The 19,333-nt window shown below is 39.1% G+C and overlaps 1 protein-coding gene across 4 annotated transcripts in view; it reads right to left on the reverse strand.

Moving 5' to 3' along the window:
- Positions 1-19,333, reverse strand: part of GDAP2 (ganglioside induced differentiation associated protein 2) — a 65,677-nt gene that overhangs the window by 10,756 nt on the left and 35,588 nt on the right. For 3 of the 4 annotated variants that reach the window (XM_019730599.3, XM_074318972.2, XM_019730600.3), the window contains exons 11-13: positions 18,920-19,059; positions 17,094-17,148; positions 6,552-6,695 (exon numbers count right to left, since the gene is read on the reverse strand). In XM_019730599.3, coding sequence (XP_019586158.3) covers positions 6,552-6,695; positions 17,094-17,148; positions 18,920-19,059 — 339 coding nt within the window. Of the gene's footprint in view, positions 1-6,551; positions 6,696-17,093; positions 17,149-18,919; positions 19,060-19,333 lie in introns of those variants that run through there. The other variant, XM_074318973.2, reaches the window with a different exon arrangement.

The following is a 19,333-nucleotide window of genomic DNA, read 5'->3' on the forward strand; positions in this document are numbered from 1 at the left end:
TTCTGCAGAGCAGATGCTCTGGGGTGGGACCTGATCCTGGGACCATAACCAGGAAAACGAGGATAGCTGGGAAAACTTACTTTCTGATGATAAGTCTGACTAGGCATCAAAAAGATTTTAAAAAAATTTTAGGTAAAAACAAAACCTAGGATTGGTTACATTTGAGAATACCTGAAAAAATTAATGAAAACTTTTTATTTATTTATTTTAGATTTCCTGTCAAGCTCTGTTAATACTAACCACTCCTGTATCCACTATGCCTGGAAGGTATGCTTGAGAAACATGCTGAAGAGATAAATCTGTTCTGGAGTTCATCTGAAAAGAAATGACTCACTCTCCACCTTTAAGATTTCTCCATTCCATTTCACTACCTTATTTTTCTAGGTTTCTCATATCTACATTAAATTGTGATAAAGGAAGAAGGGTAAGGCTATCTTATATACCTGGAAACAGAGCCTTTTATTAGTCTCAAACTGTGCAAGAGACTGCTAAGCAATCGAATATTTTCCCTATTTCTGGAAACAGTAAGAATGCTGACTTGTAGCTCCCTTTCTGAAATGATCTCAGTCCCATTTTGATCTAGATAGAAAAAATTACCTTCTAATTGCCTTCAAAGCTTCTTTTTAATTCCAAACAACAAAAAAAACTTATGTCACTATTCGAGGTCATGTAAGATCCAGATAAATAGAAGCCCACTGAAACATGCAAACAACCAACACCACGTCACGCCATAGTAGGACCAAATAAAGGTCCTACTATGGTGGAAGGCACAACTGAACAAGGTAATAAAATTAACCAACTCGATACTCATTTCCTTTTCTCTAATCCTAGTTTTCAATCTTCCTAGCAAAGGAAAAGGTTCCCTTACAAGGTAATACCCAGCCACTTACTGGACTTCCATCACAATGCCCCAAGGGCGACACAACCTAATGTGTCACCACCTGCACACACCACCAGTCTCTCCCCTCCAGGCCCCGCCAATGCTCTTCCTCCAAACAGACACCACCACCACCAAGGCTCCCAAAGCAGTAACTCTACAGTCACCGCAGGCCTCTTTCCTTCTTCATTCCCCCAATTGCTATTTCTGTCACCAAACGCTGTGGATTTGACTTCTTAAAATGTCTATTTCTCCATATCTCTAAGCACCTCCAATCCTTGCCATTACCACTACCACTGCCGGCCTCTCACCTCATTTCTCTTCCTGTCTTCTCTATCTTACTTGTCCTATCTTTCTCTATGCTGTTTCTGTAGACATCTTTCCAAAGAGGAATATAATGGCAGTTCTCTCCTGGAGAACTCACCCCACCAACTATAAAGCCAAAGAACAGCTGACTGTTGAACAACATGGGTTTGAACTTCATGGATCCACTTAAAATGCAAATTGTTTTTCAATGAAAATATTGGGAAACATAAACTGAAAGCACCAAAGGAACAAGACAAACAAAGAAACAAAAACTCATAGACACAGACAATAGTTTAGTGGTTAGCAGAGGGTAAGGGGAGTGGTAGATGAGGGTAAATGGGCTCGAATATATGGTGATGGAAGGAGAACTGACTCTGGGTGGTGAGCACACAATGTGATATATAGCTGATGTATTACAGAACGATACACTTGAAATCTATGTAATTTTAGCAACCATTGTCACCCCCATAAATTTTAATTAAAAAAATATATTGGAAAAAGCTTTTGAAATTTGCGATAATTTGAAAAAACTCGCAGATGAACCAAGTAGCTAGAAATATCGAAAAAAATTACGAAAAAGTTAGGTATGTCATGAATGCATAAAATATATGTAGATACCTGCCTACTTTATCATTCACTACCATAAAGTACATACAAATCTATTATAAAAGTTAAAATTCATTGAAACTTACATACATGCTTACAGACTATAGGTGACCGCATTTGCAGTAGAGAGAAATGTACCCCAAAGTAAAGATGCAGTATTAAGTCATAACTGCATCAAATTAACTATAGTCCATACTACACTACTATAATTTTGTAGCCATCTCCTATTGCTATTGCAGTGATCTCAAGATTGTGAATATTTGCTTAAAACTGTGTGACACGAAGCTCTCTGTGGGAGCAGCCTCTCTCCAATATATTGTGGTAAAATGTGATTTTTCATGGTTCTTGTGCATTTTTCATGTGTTTAGTACAATACTGTAAATCTTCAGTAACATGGGACCCATGCAAAGTGCTACTAGGGATATTGGAAGTGCTCCCAAGAAGCAGAGAAAAGTAATGACATTACAAGAAAAAGCCGAATTGCTTGATATGTACCATTAGATTGAGGTCGGCAGTTGCCCACTATTTCAAGATAAATGAAGCCAGTGTAAGGACCACTGGGCAAAAAGAAAATTCATGACGTGGTTGCTGACGTTACACCAGCAGGTGAGAAAACTGCACTTGTTGCAAAATACCTTTAATCTCTATTGGAAATGCAGCTCTTGTGTGGGTGCAGGATTGCTATAAGGAAGGCATGCATATCCCTAGACCCTAATAGAATTCGAGAAAAGCAAAATCATCATAGACAACTTAAAGCCAAAGGAAGGGGAAGCTGGGGAATTTAATGCCAGCAAAGAACAGTTTGATAATTTTAGGAAGAGGTTTGGCTTAAAAAAAAAAGTCAAGATAACAGGAGAGGCAGCTTCTGTCCACCACAAGGGAGCAGACGAGTTCCCAGACACCACTGAGCAAATCACCGAGGAGAAAGGATACCTGCCTGAACAGGTTTTTAATGCAGATGGAAGTGCCCTATTCTGGGGAAAAAAATGACACAAAGGACATTTATTAGTGAGCAAGAGAATCGAGCACCAGGACTTCAGGCAGGAAGGGATGGGCTGACTCTACTGTTTTGTGCAAATGCTGTCAGGTTGAGGATCAGGCCTGCCCTCTTCTATAAAGCTGCTGACCCCCGAGCCGTGAAGGGAGGAGATAAACACCAGCTGCCAGGCTTTGGGCTGTACGACAAGAAGGCCTCGTGTATAACACGAGGACCCTTTTTCTTAATTGGTTCCATTCCTCGTCCCTGAAGCCAGAGAGTACCTGGCCAGTCATGCAGTGTCTTTGGAAGTTCTTTTGCTATCGGACATTGGTCCTGGCCACCCAGCACCCCATGAGTTCAACACCGAAGGTGTGCTAGTGGTCTGTTTGCCCCCAAACACAACATCTCCGATTCAGCCTCTGGATCAGGGGGCAGAAAGAACTGTAAGGCTCCTCACCAATGGTACCTATGGAAAGGACTGTCAACATGATGCAAGAGAACCCTAACAGAGAGGCCATCATGAAAGCCTGGCAGGATGACACCACTGAAGATGCCATCATAGTTACAGAAAAAGCTGTGAAAGCCATCACGCCCAAAACAATGAATTCCTGCTGCAGAAAACTGTGTCCAGATGCTGTGCATGACCACACAGGGTTCACGACAGAGCCAATCAAGGAAATCATGAAAGCGAGTGTGGCGAGGGCAGAACAAGGTTGGGGGTGGACGGTTTCAAAGACGGTTCTTGGAGAAATTCAAGAGCTAATAGACACCACACCAGGGGAATTGACAGAGGATGACTTGACAGAAACAAGTGCTTCGGAACCAGTGCCAGGCGGTGAGGAAGAAGACGCAGAGGAGGCAGGGCCAGAAAGCAAGTTGACACGATACGATCTGGTAGCAGGGTTCCGATGAGTTAAGGCTGATTTGACTTTTTATGACACGGACCCTTCAGTGATATGGGCACTGAAACTAAAGCAAATGGTGGTACCGTTTGGAAACAGTTGTAGATAAATGAAAAAGCCAACAGTCAGACAGAAATTATAGTGTATTTCTGTACCGTTACAGCGAGCAGCTGACTCTCTGGCTTCCCCGCCCGCCTCCTCCACCTTTTCGCCGTCACCCCTGAGACCGCGAGACCAACCCATCTTCTTCCTCCAACTTCTCAGCCTGCGCTTCATGAAGACAATGCGGGTGAAGACGTTTACAATGATCCCCTTCTACTTAACTAACAGTAAATACTCATGCCGCACAGTTAATAAACTCATCTGTTGCGTGTCTTCATGTGAAAACTGAATAATTGTGCGGCAAGAACTGTATGACATGCTTTTGTCATCATCATCATCGTCGCCTAAACATTCATTGTATAGAACGTCGTGCAAAAAAAAAAAAACACAAACCATCATGAGCAGGACTTGTATGGGAGTGGATAGCCTGTCCTTACATAGGTATAAGGTAAGTGACAGTTAATATGAAAGTAATCATGTGTTAGTTTTCTGTTTTATAACTTTGCTTTCAAAGAGTTATATTACCATAAGGTACGCCTCTCTCGTAACTGGAGCAACTGCGGATCAGGCTACAATCACAGGTAAGTGGTTTTTAAAAAGATGTAACTATGTTTCCAATACTGCGTTACAAATATGTATGCCACACCATTTTTATAACCATTCATTAGTGTGTAGGCTAGGCTACCGCGAAGCGACAGTCTCGATGACACTAGGCCAACAGAGAGCAATCACTGCTGCTTCTTCATTATCAATGCATGAATCGTTATACCTGCAAATAAATATAAATTTCTTTTTCACATTATCTTTTCATTTTGATGTCTAGTGTTAGTAATACGTATTAACATCTACAGTGTTTTGTATCATATAAGACAATATTGATTGTAGCTACTGACATGATTCGTCTTGTAAACAGACGATGTATACTTATGGTATCGATCATTACAGTATTGTAAATGTATTTTCTCTTCCTTAGGATTTTCTTAACACTTTCTTCCTTCTAGCTTACTTTATTGTAAGACTAGAGTATATAACACATATTTAAAATATTTATTAATCGACTAAGTGATCTGTAAGGCTTTCAGTAAACAGTGGGTTATTAGTAGTTAAGTTTTGGGGGAATCAAAATTTATGCGCGATTTGCAACTGTGTGTATGTGTGTGTGTGTGGGGGGGGTTGGCGCCCCAAACTCCAGTATCGTTCAAGGGTCAATGTACTGCAGATAATATGTAAGCTCTAGTATCTAGTGACGTGCCCTCTGCCTGCCCTTTCCACGTCATGTCCCGACACCTTCTTTTCTTTCTTCCCTCTTGTTATTCCTCCCTTTGGCTTTTATACACAGATGGCCTAATATCTCAGTTTTAGAAAGTTCTAGTACAGGTACAGAGAGATGATCCAATGACCCAAGTGTTAGATTATAGGTTATTTAATTTTGATTAATGGTGTTATTAATGAGGCCTGCACTTGATATACAAAATATAACAAAAAACTAAAACAAACAAAAACTAAAACCAGGCCTGAGTGTGGAGTTAATATTAACGAAATCCTGCTTGCTAGGCTTCTAAGTACATAGACAATGTGTTGGCTTGAAAAACAGCCCTTTGGGTTTTCTAACCAATGCAATCCAACTTGTATATTTCTACCCCAGAAAATAAATTATAAAGCCAGACACCGGCTTTGAACTGTCACTCCAAATTTTTGGTGTCAAGATGTCTTTTAGTGACTTTCACATTTTCTGCTATCCATTTTTAAAAAATATTAAGAAAAGTGATGTATAGAGTTCAAAAGAGTAACAGGAAGGCCATTTTCTCCCCGGGCAAATCTGCAGTAAGGCTAGAGCTGATGTTCTTTTCCCCTCCCATAGAGTCAACAATCTTTGTATTTATGGTCCAGCTGCTCCACTTACAAGTCCTCTGTGTGCAAAAGCCAAACATGAAAATTTTATTAGCCACAGAGCACATGAAATACTTTGCTCTTCACAGAAAGGAGAACAGAAATGCTAAGAGAGAAAATGTGTTGTGGGATATTTATTTTACTGTATCCATGTGGTACAATAATTCATTCCAAACTTCAGATAACCTTCAAATAAAGTCCCTGATTCATGCAGGAAGATATGTAATCAGCAACAATTAAATGAGACGGATGATCTTTTGGCCAAGCATGTCACTCACTCTGTGTGTGTGTGTGTGTGTGTGTTTGTCTACTCAAGATTGTGTGAATAAACACAATGGAAAAGAGCTTTGACGCATTCAAGAGTAGACCTTTATTAGTGTTTAAGTAATAGATTCATAAATGCATCTATAAGTAATAAGACTAATATTAGTGGTTGATGTGCCTGAAAACATGATTCCCACTTTTAGCAAAATGAAACTTCTAGTAGATCCTAAGATAGGCTACCTGGTTTACAATTAATACTGAAAACGGACACTAATACATTCTTCGGTTTTATTTCTGTAGAGGAAAAGCCATTCACTCTTAAGGAAGTTAGGCAGAGGCATGTCTCAAAGGTGGCAGAAAACTGACGATACAACCAAGCATTAGCTTCAAACCTACAGCAGGAAAATCTCCCATCGCAAAGCTGACTGGGGAAAAAGCCCTCTCTGAGGACAGCGTTTTCCTGAAGTTACTGTAGGAGAAGCATGCTAAATGACACCATCCAGTTCACCAAAACATCCTAATTGCGTTCCCACCATCTTACAATGAAGCGATGCTGTACTTACAAGCACCGCCCTACAGAACGTTAAGATACTGCTCCAGGGGAGGGACTACTGCTGGTACTTACCCTGGCATCGTATTCAAGGACAAAAGGAGGAAAGTCGATCTGCTCTGGGGATATGGCAGAGAAGAGCTGGTGGAGGCTGTCCACGTGGTGGATTTTGTCCTTCAGTCCTGAGACAGAAAAGGTGGTAAAAAACCATGTTGATACCTGAGTAATAGAAGAGAAAATATGCCAGAGTAAGAAATCCAAACTTGATTTTGAGAATTTATGCTCGATAAAAACTATTTAAAAATCGAAACTGATGTCAGAAAATTCTTGTATTAAATAGTGTTTTTCAAAGTCTAGGTTTCAGTTCATCAGTGAATTATGTAATTCGCTTAGTGGATGTTAAGTGGCATTTAAAAAAAAGGACATACTAGAGTAACAATTACTACGGAGTACAGCAGGATGGGCTTTGTTTCCTGGAGCATGTGTTTCCGTTATACATCTGTGTGCTGTGCGTGTTGTGTGTGGTGACGCCGACATACACTTCTCAGTGTGCGTGTGGTCAAAACCACTGCACATTTGGTAGAACTGATTCACGGGGACTCTGAAAAGGGTCGCTATCTCCAAATTTCACAAACTCTTCTCATTTTTTCAAATGAGACTGAAAAGGAAATCTCTGCCCAAATTTAAGACATTTATTTTTCAGTTAACACTCAGCATGCAGTCTCTTAGTTAATCATGGTGAATCTCCTGGGTGTGGGGCACCTTTGCTCATTTCACTTTGCAACACGCAATCCCTCTATACAAGCTAGTCTGCAAAAGTTGTTGGTTCCAAAATCAGAGAATTCTTGATAGCAGACGGTACTGACATAAACTCGGTAATAGCTAGAACTTACGAATTATTATTCTACCTAAACTAGCAATCCTAATTGGTCATTTTTTACCAACAGCTTACACACCAGTTCTGAGATAGCTAAGATAACGCTGTTACCCTCATTTTACATAAATCAGTATTTATATACATGTAATATAGAAGAGGTACAGAGGATGGGAGGAGGCAGCCTTTATACACGAGTCAGATCACAGTAACGTGTGCACATACATTATATACTAAACAGGGAATTTATGTTTATATAAAGGAAGGCAACACGTATGTCAATTCTCAGTGCATTGGCATAATAACACTCCAAATGGATAACTGGGTACATTATAAATACAAGCCATTTGGGGCACCTGCCACTGATGCTAATAATTTTGTTCATTTCTTTTGACCTCTTATGTCACGTACTTCAGTGGTTGTTCCAAACCTTCCATCTATTCCAAGCCCCTAACAAATAAACTTCCTTCCTGGCTGCGTATGAGAAAAGGCAGGGGATAACAGAGACAACACAGAACTCATCTCTATCAGAACGCTCTCCAAACTTACAGACGCATCCCGCCATTTCTCCCTTCCGGTTCCAAACACATTATCCTCCCTGTTGAATTCATACCACCTTATGTTTAGGTCTCATTTACAGCACTTATTCCTACTTCCTGGTATTTCGGTTACTTACATTTGTTTCTCTAATCTCCCTAGTACTACCTGGCAGACAATTAGAGAACAGTCTAAAGTTTTATAAGGCACAGATAGAACCCTGCATTCTCAAGTATTTGATAAAGAAAAGAATGAAGGCCTAGTTTACAACGATTTATGACCTGGGTCACTGTTCTATTTTGGCTATGTTATCAATGACTGGTATAGGGCCTCCAATAAAACATTCCCCTCACCCCACCCATCTTACCAAGTTTATTTGGAGGGAGATGGGGGGCAGGGAGGCACTTGGCCTTGCTGGAACAGAGTTAATTTAAATAAAATTAAAGTCACTTAATTGCATTCCAAAAATCAGTTTTTTGTTTTGTTTTTTTTACACCAGTTGTATTGAAAACTCATGCTGTTATGTATCTAATTGACACAAAGTTATGTAAACTGGCTTAGTGAAAATTCCAGGTTAGGAATTCCACAACCAGTTACAGAGATAGCTGATAAAGTAAAAAGAGCTATGGAGAGACCATGGAGATTTTAGATTCTAGAAAGAGTTTAAAAAATAAGGTTGTAGAATCAGAACAGAGAATCTCCAGGATGTGTTAGGAGACAGTTACGCGAGGAGTTAGCATCCACTGTGGGCTAATTAAGCATTTTGCAAGGTTGTGGGTGGTACAGGGCAATGGGATATGGCCATTCCTCTACAGGGAGCATACATTCTAGTAGTAGGGGTGCTAGATTATGAGCGTTAAGAATAACTACCTGAGGTAAAATGTACTGAATGCAATGACCGAACCAAAGAAAACCGTGACTGCCGATTATATGCAAAACTGTGCTGCCTGGAAAAAGGTATGATTACAGAGCTGGAAGAGACTATACAGGGAATTTCTGTACCAGTCTCTTACCATTGTTTCTTTTTACATGCTGCTCTTTTAGCTCTGGTACCTGTTCAATTGTTTACCTGGCTAACGGTCCTTCAGAGCTCAGGTGAGAATTCACCTCCGTGAGGAAGCTTTCTTGACCACTCTCCACCCAAAGCTGGAAAAGGAACTTCCTTTAAGTGTTCCAGTAACAGTGTTTACTCACAGTATTACATAATTAACGTCCTGTATTGTATTACCTGAGTCTCTAAATAGACAGTAAACTCCCCGATATGTCTTGTCAATACCGTATTCACAGGGGCTAACGAATGCCCAACAGAAAAAGTGAGGAATTCAGTATGTGTTGAAAGAATTAAAATGGAGGAATAAGAGTTTCTGGACCTACTATTTAGGGATGGTCTAATTTTCCTTCATTCCACAATAAAAATAAATTGTACTTCAATCTGAGACTCAGTTTCTTCATCTATAAAATGAGCAAAGTGGACCGAAACGATCTGGAAGGTCTCCCTTACACAATTCTATGAAATGATTCTTGACTACGTTGTCCCATGCAGACAACATGGTGGGTGGTGATGGTGAATTCAAGAAGTTTCGGTCAGGGAAGAACAGGCGGTGACCTTAGGCATACAGTCTTTGAAAGAGAAACACATTTTTCTGTCACCTTTTCTCTCATTACCTCCTTCACATCCTTCAAGTATTAGCAAGAGAAAATTACTCCAAGTAGATAGACGTGGAAACTTAAAATTTTCTGTTCAGGAAGACCCAAGAGCATCGTGTTTTATTTTTTTTTTCATTTTAGTTTTATATAGTCGGGCTTTTAATTTTCAATTATTTGTAAGTTATAAATATACACTTATTTAGGTAAACTGCATTACTTAAAAGGACTGTTGTGATATTTTGTGCATGCTAGAGATTCTTTCACCCAATTATTCACAAATGCAATGCCAAGAACACAGGGCCACAAAACAATATAAACTAGGAAAAGATGGTTCACACACGTGTGTACTCAATCCACCAGAGCCAGAAAGAACAGTGGGTTTGAATTCATTTAGCTTGCATTCTATTAGTAAATTTCAAAGAAGAAAAGAGTAGTGATTTATATGAGCAGTCAATTATCACTTTGGGTGGAGTGGCCTGGAAAAGATCTGAGGAGTATGAAAATCAGAACAGCATGACTCGATTGTTTTATTATCCCTTGATTTCATCTCATTATTTTATAATTACAAACACTCCATTTATAGTTCTTGACTTAGTATAAAATGATGGTGCTGTTCTCTCAATCCTCCCGCCTTTTCTCCAACCCCAAATATCACAGAGAGGTAACAGGACGACTTTCACTTTATAGATCTGCTGGACCTGCCATTCGCACTGAATCCCATCTGAAGCAATTGCAATGGTGTGACAACCAAGGCTAGGGACTCTAACACTGAAATTTCTGATAATGTCTATCAATTGATGTCACATGAAGAGGGATAGTTATTTACTGACTTTCTAGTGTTAGGGGAGGAAGGGTTAAAGTCAGATCTTAGCAAACAGTGGCTACATATTTTCGTGTGGTACGAAAGAACACTTTTCTGATAAGTTGGAATTTGCGACAGAAGTAAAACAAGTTTTCCACTAAAAAAATTATGAAAGTGTTCACTAAAGTTGGAAGAATTTCAACTTTACCAGTGAGTACTGGTATAGCCACCACTCAAACTTTAACGTTTTCTTTTTATTTTCTTTATCATGTGTCTACCCATCCCTCTATCCATCTGTTGATCCATCCTACTGTTTTGCTGCATTTCAAAGTAAACTGCAGACATCAGTAAACGTTCTCCAAATATGGCCTTCATATTTTTAAAGAGTTCAATATTTGTTCATTTTCTCTACTATAAAATTTAGATTCGATGAAATGCACAGGTTTTAAGTGTACTTTTGCTGCTTAGGCCAATATACACACTGTATAAGCAAAACTCCTATTAAGATATTACACATTCTCATCCCCCCAGTAAGTTCCTTTAAACCCCTCTCCCCAGAGGCAAACAGTTCTGATATTTTTTCTACCATGGATTACTTTTGCCCACTCTAGAATCTCATATAAATGGAATCACACAGTATGACTCTTTCATGCAAGGCTTCTGTTACTCAGGGTGATGTTCAAGATTCTTCCATGCCGTGTATCAGTAGTATATTCTTTTTTATTGCCAAGAAATATTCCATTACAGGAATATATCAGAGTTTAATTATTTACAATCCTACTGAAGGACCCCTGGGCTGTTGGAAACTAAAGCTGGACAGACATTCCCACAGAAGTCTTTTTATGCTCATGTTTTCATTTCACTTGAATAAATACCTGACAGTAAAATTGCTGGGTCACAGACTAGGTATACGAGTGTATTGTCTATAAGAAATTGTCATAACATTTTTTTCAAAGTGGTCGCACAATTTCCAAATCCCACTTATAATGTGGAAGAATTCCAGTGGCTCCACATCATTGGCAATTTTGGTATTGTTGGTCTTTAAAATCTTAGCCAATCTGGGGGCAGTGAAGTGGTACCTCACTGCAGTATTTTTAAAAACAGCTATTGAGATATAATTGTCATACACTAAACTGCACATAAGTATACACTTTGTTAAGTTCTGACATACGTATCTACCCATGAAACCATCACCACAATCAAGAAAATGAACAGACCCATCACTCTCAAGTGTTCCCAGGGTCCTTTGGAACTCCTCTCTCCTGTCCTTTCTCCCTGTCCACAGGTAACCATGGCTCTGCTTCCTGTGATTATTATACATTAGTTTGCATTCCCCAGATTTTATGAGTGGAAGCAAACAGTATGTAAACTTGTTTCTCTGGCTTCTTTTACTTGGCATAGTTATTTGAGATTCATTCAAGTTGTTGCGTATATAAATAGTTCATTCTCTTTTACTGCTGAGTAGTATTCTACTATATGGATAGACCACAGTTTGGTGATTAGTTCTCCAAGTGATGGGCACGTGGGTTGTTTCTAGTTTTTAGCTATCTTAAAGCTGCTAGGAGCATTTATGTACAAGTCTTTGTATGGATATGTTTTCACTTGTCTTGGGTAATACCTAGGAGTGGACGGGTTAGATCATTGGAAAGTAGGAACATATTTAACTCTTTAAATAAACTGCCAAATTGTGTCCCAAAGTTTTTGTAACATTTTATATTCTGATCAGCACTGTCTGACAGTGTCAGCTCCTCCACACTCTCACCAATTTGGTATGGTTCGTCTTTTAAAATTTAGCCATTCTAATAGGAATATAACGGGTATCTCATTTGGGTTTAATGTGCACTTTCCCCATGACTACTTATGTTGAACATCTTTTCACGTGCTTATTTGCCATTTGTGTATCTTCTTTGTTGAAGTGTTTGTACAAATCTTTTGCCCATTTCTAAGTTGAGCTGTTTCCTTATTATTGAATTTTAAGACTTCTTTACATATTCTAAAGATAAGTCCTTTATCAGATAAATGCTTCATAAGGATTTTTCTCTTGGGCTGTGGCTTATCTTTTCATTCTTATAACTATCTTTAAAAGCGCAGAAGTTTTTCATTTTGATGAAGTCCAATTTCGTTTATGGATCATGCTCTTGGTATTGTATCTAAAAAAAATCTTTGCTTTACTAAAGGCCACAAAACTCACTCCCCTATATTTTCTTCTGTAAGTTTCAGTTTTGTACATTTAGGTCTTTGATCCATTTTCACTTCAGTTTTGTATATGACGCAAGATATGAATCGTTCATTTTTTTTGCATATGGATATCCAATTGTTCTGGTATCGTTTATTGAACAGACTATCCTTTTCCCACTGATCTGATTTTGTGCTTTTATCGAAAATTAATTATCCATATATACATGAGTCTATTTCTGGATTCTCTATTCTGCTCCACTGATTTATTTGTCTGTCTCTGTGCCAGTACCTCAACGTCTTGAACACTATAGCTTTAGAATGAGCTTTGAAAGCAGGTAGTGTTTCCCCTCCAACGCTGTTCTTCTTCTCCAAAGTTGTTTTGGCTATTTTAGATACTTTGCATTTTGATTGGTCAATTTCTACAAAAAAGCTTGCTCAAATTTTGGTTGGGGCTGAATTGCATCTACAGATTTAGCAAGAACTGACAATTTAACACTATTAAATCTTCCAATCCGCACACATAGAATATATCTTCACTGACTTAGGTCTCGTTTTATTTCTCTCACCAGTGTTTTGCAGTATATGTAACCTGTACAGTGTACAAGTCTTTCACATCTTTTGTCATGTTTACCCCTAACTACTTAATATTTTTTGGTACTAGTATAAGTGATATTGCCTTTTAAATTTGATTGTTGTTAATATATATAATCAATTTTTGAATATTGCTATTAAATCCTAAAACCTTGATAAAACTTACTCATTAGTTCTAGTAGCTTGTCTGAGGATACATAGGGTTTTCTACATAGATGATCATATCATCTGTGAATAAAGACAGTTTCATTTATTCCTTTCTAAATCTAGATGCATTTTCTTTTTCTTGCCATGTTATACTGGCTAGGAGGTCCAGTACAATATTAAATAGACGTAGGAGAGAAGACATTATTTCAAAGACATACTAAAGACCAAGCTAATCCTTTGTCTCCATTAAAGAAAAAATTTCAGTAGATGAACAAAAAATAAATGATAAGATTTTGGGAAATACTCAAGCACTATTTCCTTAAGTGTCATAAAAGAAAAAAATTAACCACCCCGAGTGTAACAAAATAGTGGGAAAGTTAGTAACATACATATTAACACCATAGCTGATAAGACCATGTAATCAGAAGAGCAGGAAAAGCCCTTCATTAACTGACTGTTTACAAACTACACTTTTTCTTTTTTAAGCCTGACCAAGCAGTGTTCCCACAAGCATTTAATTAGCACTTATTGTGCTGTTCTAAAAGGAAATTTATAGTTTTTAAAATAATTACCTAAAATACTTCATGCAAATTCTAAAGATGGTAGTTGGATGAGAAACAATTTTGTAAACCATGAGAAACCCCACGGTGGAAAACATTCTCTCACTGAAGTCTTCATTCATCTCTTAATTATGAAATATAATGAGGACTTTTCACTACGTATCTTAATTTCTTCACAGTGCTTTAAAATAATGACTATTTCTACCGTCTTTGATGCTTTTCCCATCCGCCGCCTCCCAAAGCATTAGTCAATCTTGGTTTTCCTGTTGATTTTTAGATTCCTTCTTCTTGGTTTCCTTCCTTTGATGCCAGGGTTCTGTCTTTAGTTGTTCTCTTTGCTCTAAGTCTCTCTGTGATTTTATTCATCGACACATTTAAAGAGGTAAAGCTCTATTTACTTGACGGTGACTCAAATTTATATCGCAATCCATGATCTCTACATCTGATGACACCTGGGAACCATGGATGACAGTCCTTTCTTTCACTCCTACTCATCCAATAAATCACTAAATCTGGGTCATCTTTTCTCTAAATCCCATTGATATACTCAGCTTTTTAAAATTAAATTTTATTTTTTTGCCAAAGACTAGTCTTGACAAACTTTTGCAGATGACCCTAAATACTTGTGGCTTCATATATTATTCACGTTATAAGAAAATTGCACTAGGCAGGCCTCCAGCACCTGGGACAGGACCACACTGGAGGCGGGACAACATGAATACTGATTAGGAGGCTGCTGTCTCCTTTCAGGTAAGGATGACGGTGGGATGAACTGAAGCAGAGGCAGTGGGAGTAAAGACGGGCACGGACAAGGGCACAAGAACTGGTGCGACCTGGTGAGATGGGAGGTAGGGGAAGTACCACGGGTGCCCCCCCTCCCCCCCCCGGTTTCTGGCTCAGGCACCTGGGTGGGCAGTGGTCCCATTTACTAAGACAGGGACTGAGTGAAGGAGGAGGACATGACTCATTCTGCTTTTAAAATGTTGAACTTCAGGGCCCTGGGAAGACATCTAAGTGAAGATATCCAATCAGCAGTTAGACAGGCACAGGGATGATTGGTGAGGATGACGCTGATGGTGATGACAGCTAACGCTGACCGAGCGTTCAGTGTATGTCAGGCAATGTTTTAAGCATTTAACGTGTATTAACTAATTTCATCCTTCCCAAAACCCTACCAGGTAGGTACTATTATCATGCCCGTTTTATAGAAGATGAAATTAAAGCACAGAGAGGTCACATAACTTGCCTGAGACAAGTTGGTAATTGGTCGCGCTGGGATCAGAACCTTCACTACCTGAATCTCGAACCCATGCTTTACACACCAGGCTTCACTGCCTCCCCAGACACATATTTGGGATTTGCACGTGTTTTGGAGGGTTGTTGGAGACACAGGAATACAAAAAGGTACAGAATGAAAGGAGAGGGCAGAGGATTCGGGAACGCTAACTCTCAAAGGATGAGCAGAGAAAGAGGGGGCAGCAAAGGAGACGGAGAACAACTAGCTAGGAGGAGAAAAACTAGGCAAGGTAAGTTTCAAAGAAGCCACTACAAAGTGTTTCGAGGAAGAGGCGATCAACTGTGTTTAAGGCTACAGGGAAACAGGTAAGAGAAAGACAGAAAAGTGTCTGCTGAATTTAGTAACAGAGATCACCAATGATTTTAGTCTCAGCAGCTTTAGCTGCCATAGTGGCCATTCGAAACAGACTGGAGCAATTTAAAGCGCATGAAAATGGAGATGCGCACAGAATACAGACTACACTGAAAAATTTTGGTTGTAAAGAGGAAGAGAGATAAGTGGGGCTTGAGCATGTTTAGAAGTTTGTGAGTTAGATGCACAACAATGGGAGAGGAGAAAGCGGGTAATTACTGAAGAGAGATCCCTGAGGAAATGGAAATCCACTGTGTAGTTACAAGTGTAGGCTCTGGAATTAAAGTGTCTAAATTCAAATGCAGGCTTTGCTGCTTAGTAGCTGCTGACCTTGGAAAAGTTACATAATCTCTCTAAGCATCAAATCCTTGCCTGTAAAGTGGGAATACTACTACCATCTATTTTGTGGATGTATTATAAGGTTTAAACGAGACAATGCATGGGAAGAACTGACACACAGTAGGTACTTAGAAAACAATAGCTATTGTTATTACTACAGGATCCAGAGCACAGGTAGAGGGACCACCCTTCATTCAGAAGAAACACGTTTTTGAGACAGAGACGAAGGAGGCAATGATAGGAATAGATGGCAGGTAACTCTGAGGTGGGAGAGAGAAGACGGAGCTCCTTACTGATGTTTTCCATGTTCTTGGTGAAGAACAAGGTGAGCCCACCTGTTGAAGGGAGGAACTGCTGGTAGGACAAGGTTTGAGGAGAGCAGAGAGCCTCGTGGGGTCACTGTCAAGTGAAACATCGAAGGACCTCTTAGTGGTGCAGCCCTGTGAGTTGGCTGAGCAGCCCCAATTCACATGGCTCGATTTCTCCATCTCAGGAATCCAGAGGAGTGAAGAAAGCAGAAGGAGGGAATATCTCAAGATCAGGTTTTGATGGGCAAGTGTGATGACAGGCTTAGAGGTCATAGGTTAGTGTAGGCATTGACAAGAGTGGCTGAAGTGATGGAACATGGATTTTAGGCTGGGCAGGGGAGGAAATAGAGACAAAACAGAGATGACGCTTTCAGAAAAAGTAAAAGGACCAAAGGACTAGATGTCTTGCTGAAGTTGAGGTGTAGGATTAGATATTAGGGATATAACCGTGAGCAAGACAGCTAGAGAAGATAGCTCTCATGGATCTTGCAGGCTAGTGTACAAGGCAGAAAATTAAACAACTAATTTGAATTAAAAACATCATGATAATACAAGACGGTCAAATCTTGAGGGGTATAATGCAGCAGTACCTACTAGCTGCACGATTGGTTGGAGAAGGTTTTCTACAGAAAGTAATTGTTGAGCTGAGGTCGGAAGGCCAAACAGGAGTCAGCCATGAGCAGAGGAGGGCAAGTGTATTCTGGACCAACATGAGCAAAGCCTGGATGGAAAAGCACGGAGGGTCCAGGACTGAGAGGCTGACAGCTACTGAGGGCTGCATGCAAAGCCCCTGGAGTTACATGAGATCAAAACTTTAGGACCGCAGGTTGAGGGCAATTAAACAGGAAGGGTGAACAAAGAAATTCGCAGCCACAATGGTCATAGTGAGAATTAGATGTTGAAATCTGTCTTACCATGCTGGCAGGCGGTACGTTTAAATTTAAGATTTAGCTAAAAAAAAAAAAAAAAAAAAAAAAATACTGTACCTTTGAACGAAATGTTGGATGAACAAAATAAACAGCCTTCAAATTCCTCTTGTACCTGATTCAAAAAAAAAAAAAAAAGGGTCAGTATAAGTCATGCCTAAAACAAGTCACCGCTATGGACCATTAACTCTTTGCTTGAGTATCCAGAGAAGAAAATACTGTATTTTTAAACAGGTCTAGCCTATTGAATTTTAGCGGAAATGTCAAAAACGATTCATAGAACATGTCATTATTTAAAGTATCTGTTTTATAGAAGCTATTTTCTTGGCTGTAATAGAGTCACCTACAGGTAGGACAAAGGAAAATCGTGTTTTACAAACATTTATTGGGTGCCTTTTTTTATGTGATGCTAGATTCTCTGGGATCAGGTTATGAATTAAACAACAGTAAAACCACTTAAATTATTCGCAAAAATTAGAAATTAAAAGTTTCAATGGTCATATTATAGCAATAAATATAGGGAGTTGACTATGCCCCAGAAATTATACAAAGGCTTTATATTTAATTCTTACAACAATTCTATGAGCTGAGTACTAATAATTGTATCTACTCTAACAACCCTCCAAAAGTCACCCAACCATCAAGTGACAGAGCCAGAAATTGAACCCAGGCAGTATGGATCCAGAATCATGCTCTTATTTACGAGTCTCTCTAGTCACTAGTCTCTCCAGGCGTGCTGGAAATTATTTCAACAGCCTATTAATCACCATTGGGTCACATAAGGTTCATTAAAGGGGACTCCAGAGAAGTAATACAAACTCTTCATTTCACAGTTGAGGCCTGATCAAAGTAAAGAGAACAGGCAGAATTACAGTGGAGTGAAGCTGCCTTGTACAACCCACGTTCAGAGAAAGCTAAAAGGGTATCTGTTAGGCATGAAAGCTTTAACATTCCTAATTACAATGAGATTTAATGGGAGGAATAAGACAGTTGGAAATTGACAGTAATTTGCCTTCTTTGTACACTAACTGTAATAGTGATTTTTCAATGCAGTCCATAAAAACAGTGATAAATAAAAAAAACAGCTCCCAATAACAAAGCAACTACCAGGAGGGTAGGTAGAGTGCTATTTTTACTTAGGAAATCTATTAATGAGAAAAAAAAAAAATTAAAGCAGAACATTTTATCTCTGTTGCAGTGGGGTATTCTATATATTCTGGTTAAAATTTCCATTATCACTTCAGAGGAAATATGGTTTTAAGGAAAATAATTTTCTGGCTCCAAGTCAGTGGCCCAGGTTCAAGTCCAAATTCTGCATTTGCTGGTGTGAGTCCTTGGGCAACATACTTCGCCTTTCAGAATGTCTGTATTTTCCCATCTTTCAAATGTAGATAATATCTATATTTATTGATCTATAGGTAGGACAATGTAAACTCATATTTAACAAACAAATTTATTGTGTGCTATTTTTTATAAGGCACTAGAATTTCTGGGATCAGATTATGAATTAACAAACTCATGGGTCACTGGATCAAATGAAATAATGTTTATAAATGTATTTTGACAAGTATAACACACCTTATAAATAGAAGGTAGTATTTCTGTTACTTTGTAAACAAATATTGGTAATGACCCCAAACCTTTTTCAAGGTGTTTAAGAGCCATTTTGGCAAAAAGTTACACATGAGTTTACTGAAATGTGATAAACTGGAGTTAAGGAGGGCCTCCTATTATTAAACCATCTAATCTAGGAATGATACATGAAGAATACATGATACATTGTTACATGAAATACACTTTCACAGAATACATAGCGAGGTTTGCTACTGGTTCCTATTAGGACAGAAAGCAGCTGCTTCCCCTCATAATGTGCAGAAGTAACTAACTTGACGTCTACGACATCGTAGAGTTTCTTCAGGAAGTCGGAATCCAGATGATTGTATTCGCTGGTCAGGGTGTGAAAATACACTAGTACATATTCCTTCACAGCAATGTGATCCATTACATGGATAAAATATAAGAGAGCCTAGGAAAAAAGAGGAGTAAAGGTCATTTTGCACAGTAGTCTATTTCCCAGAGGCCGAGAAAGAGGAGAAACCCAGGAGATGACTCTAATCTATGCCCCAGGCGTTGCAGGTGACGGATGTCTCAGATTGACGAGTATCAGTTCCCTTTAGAAGGTTCTGCAGGAGAGTCGGTCAGGCTGGTGTTTGGTAATTCTCATACATGGTACAGTACGATCCCGTGATATCTTATTCTGAGTGATGGAGGAGAACAACTGGTCTCCCTCCTCTCAAATA

Source organism: Rhinolophus sinicus, chromosome 7 (assembly GCF_057876585.1).
Source record: "Rhinolophus sinicus isolate RSI-liver-muscle chromosome 7, RSI-T2T, whole genome shotgun sequence".
NCBI classification, from domain to species: domain Eukaryota; kingdom Metazoa; phylum Chordata; class Mammalia; order Chiroptera; family Rhinolophidae; genus Rhinolophus; species Rhinolophus sinicus.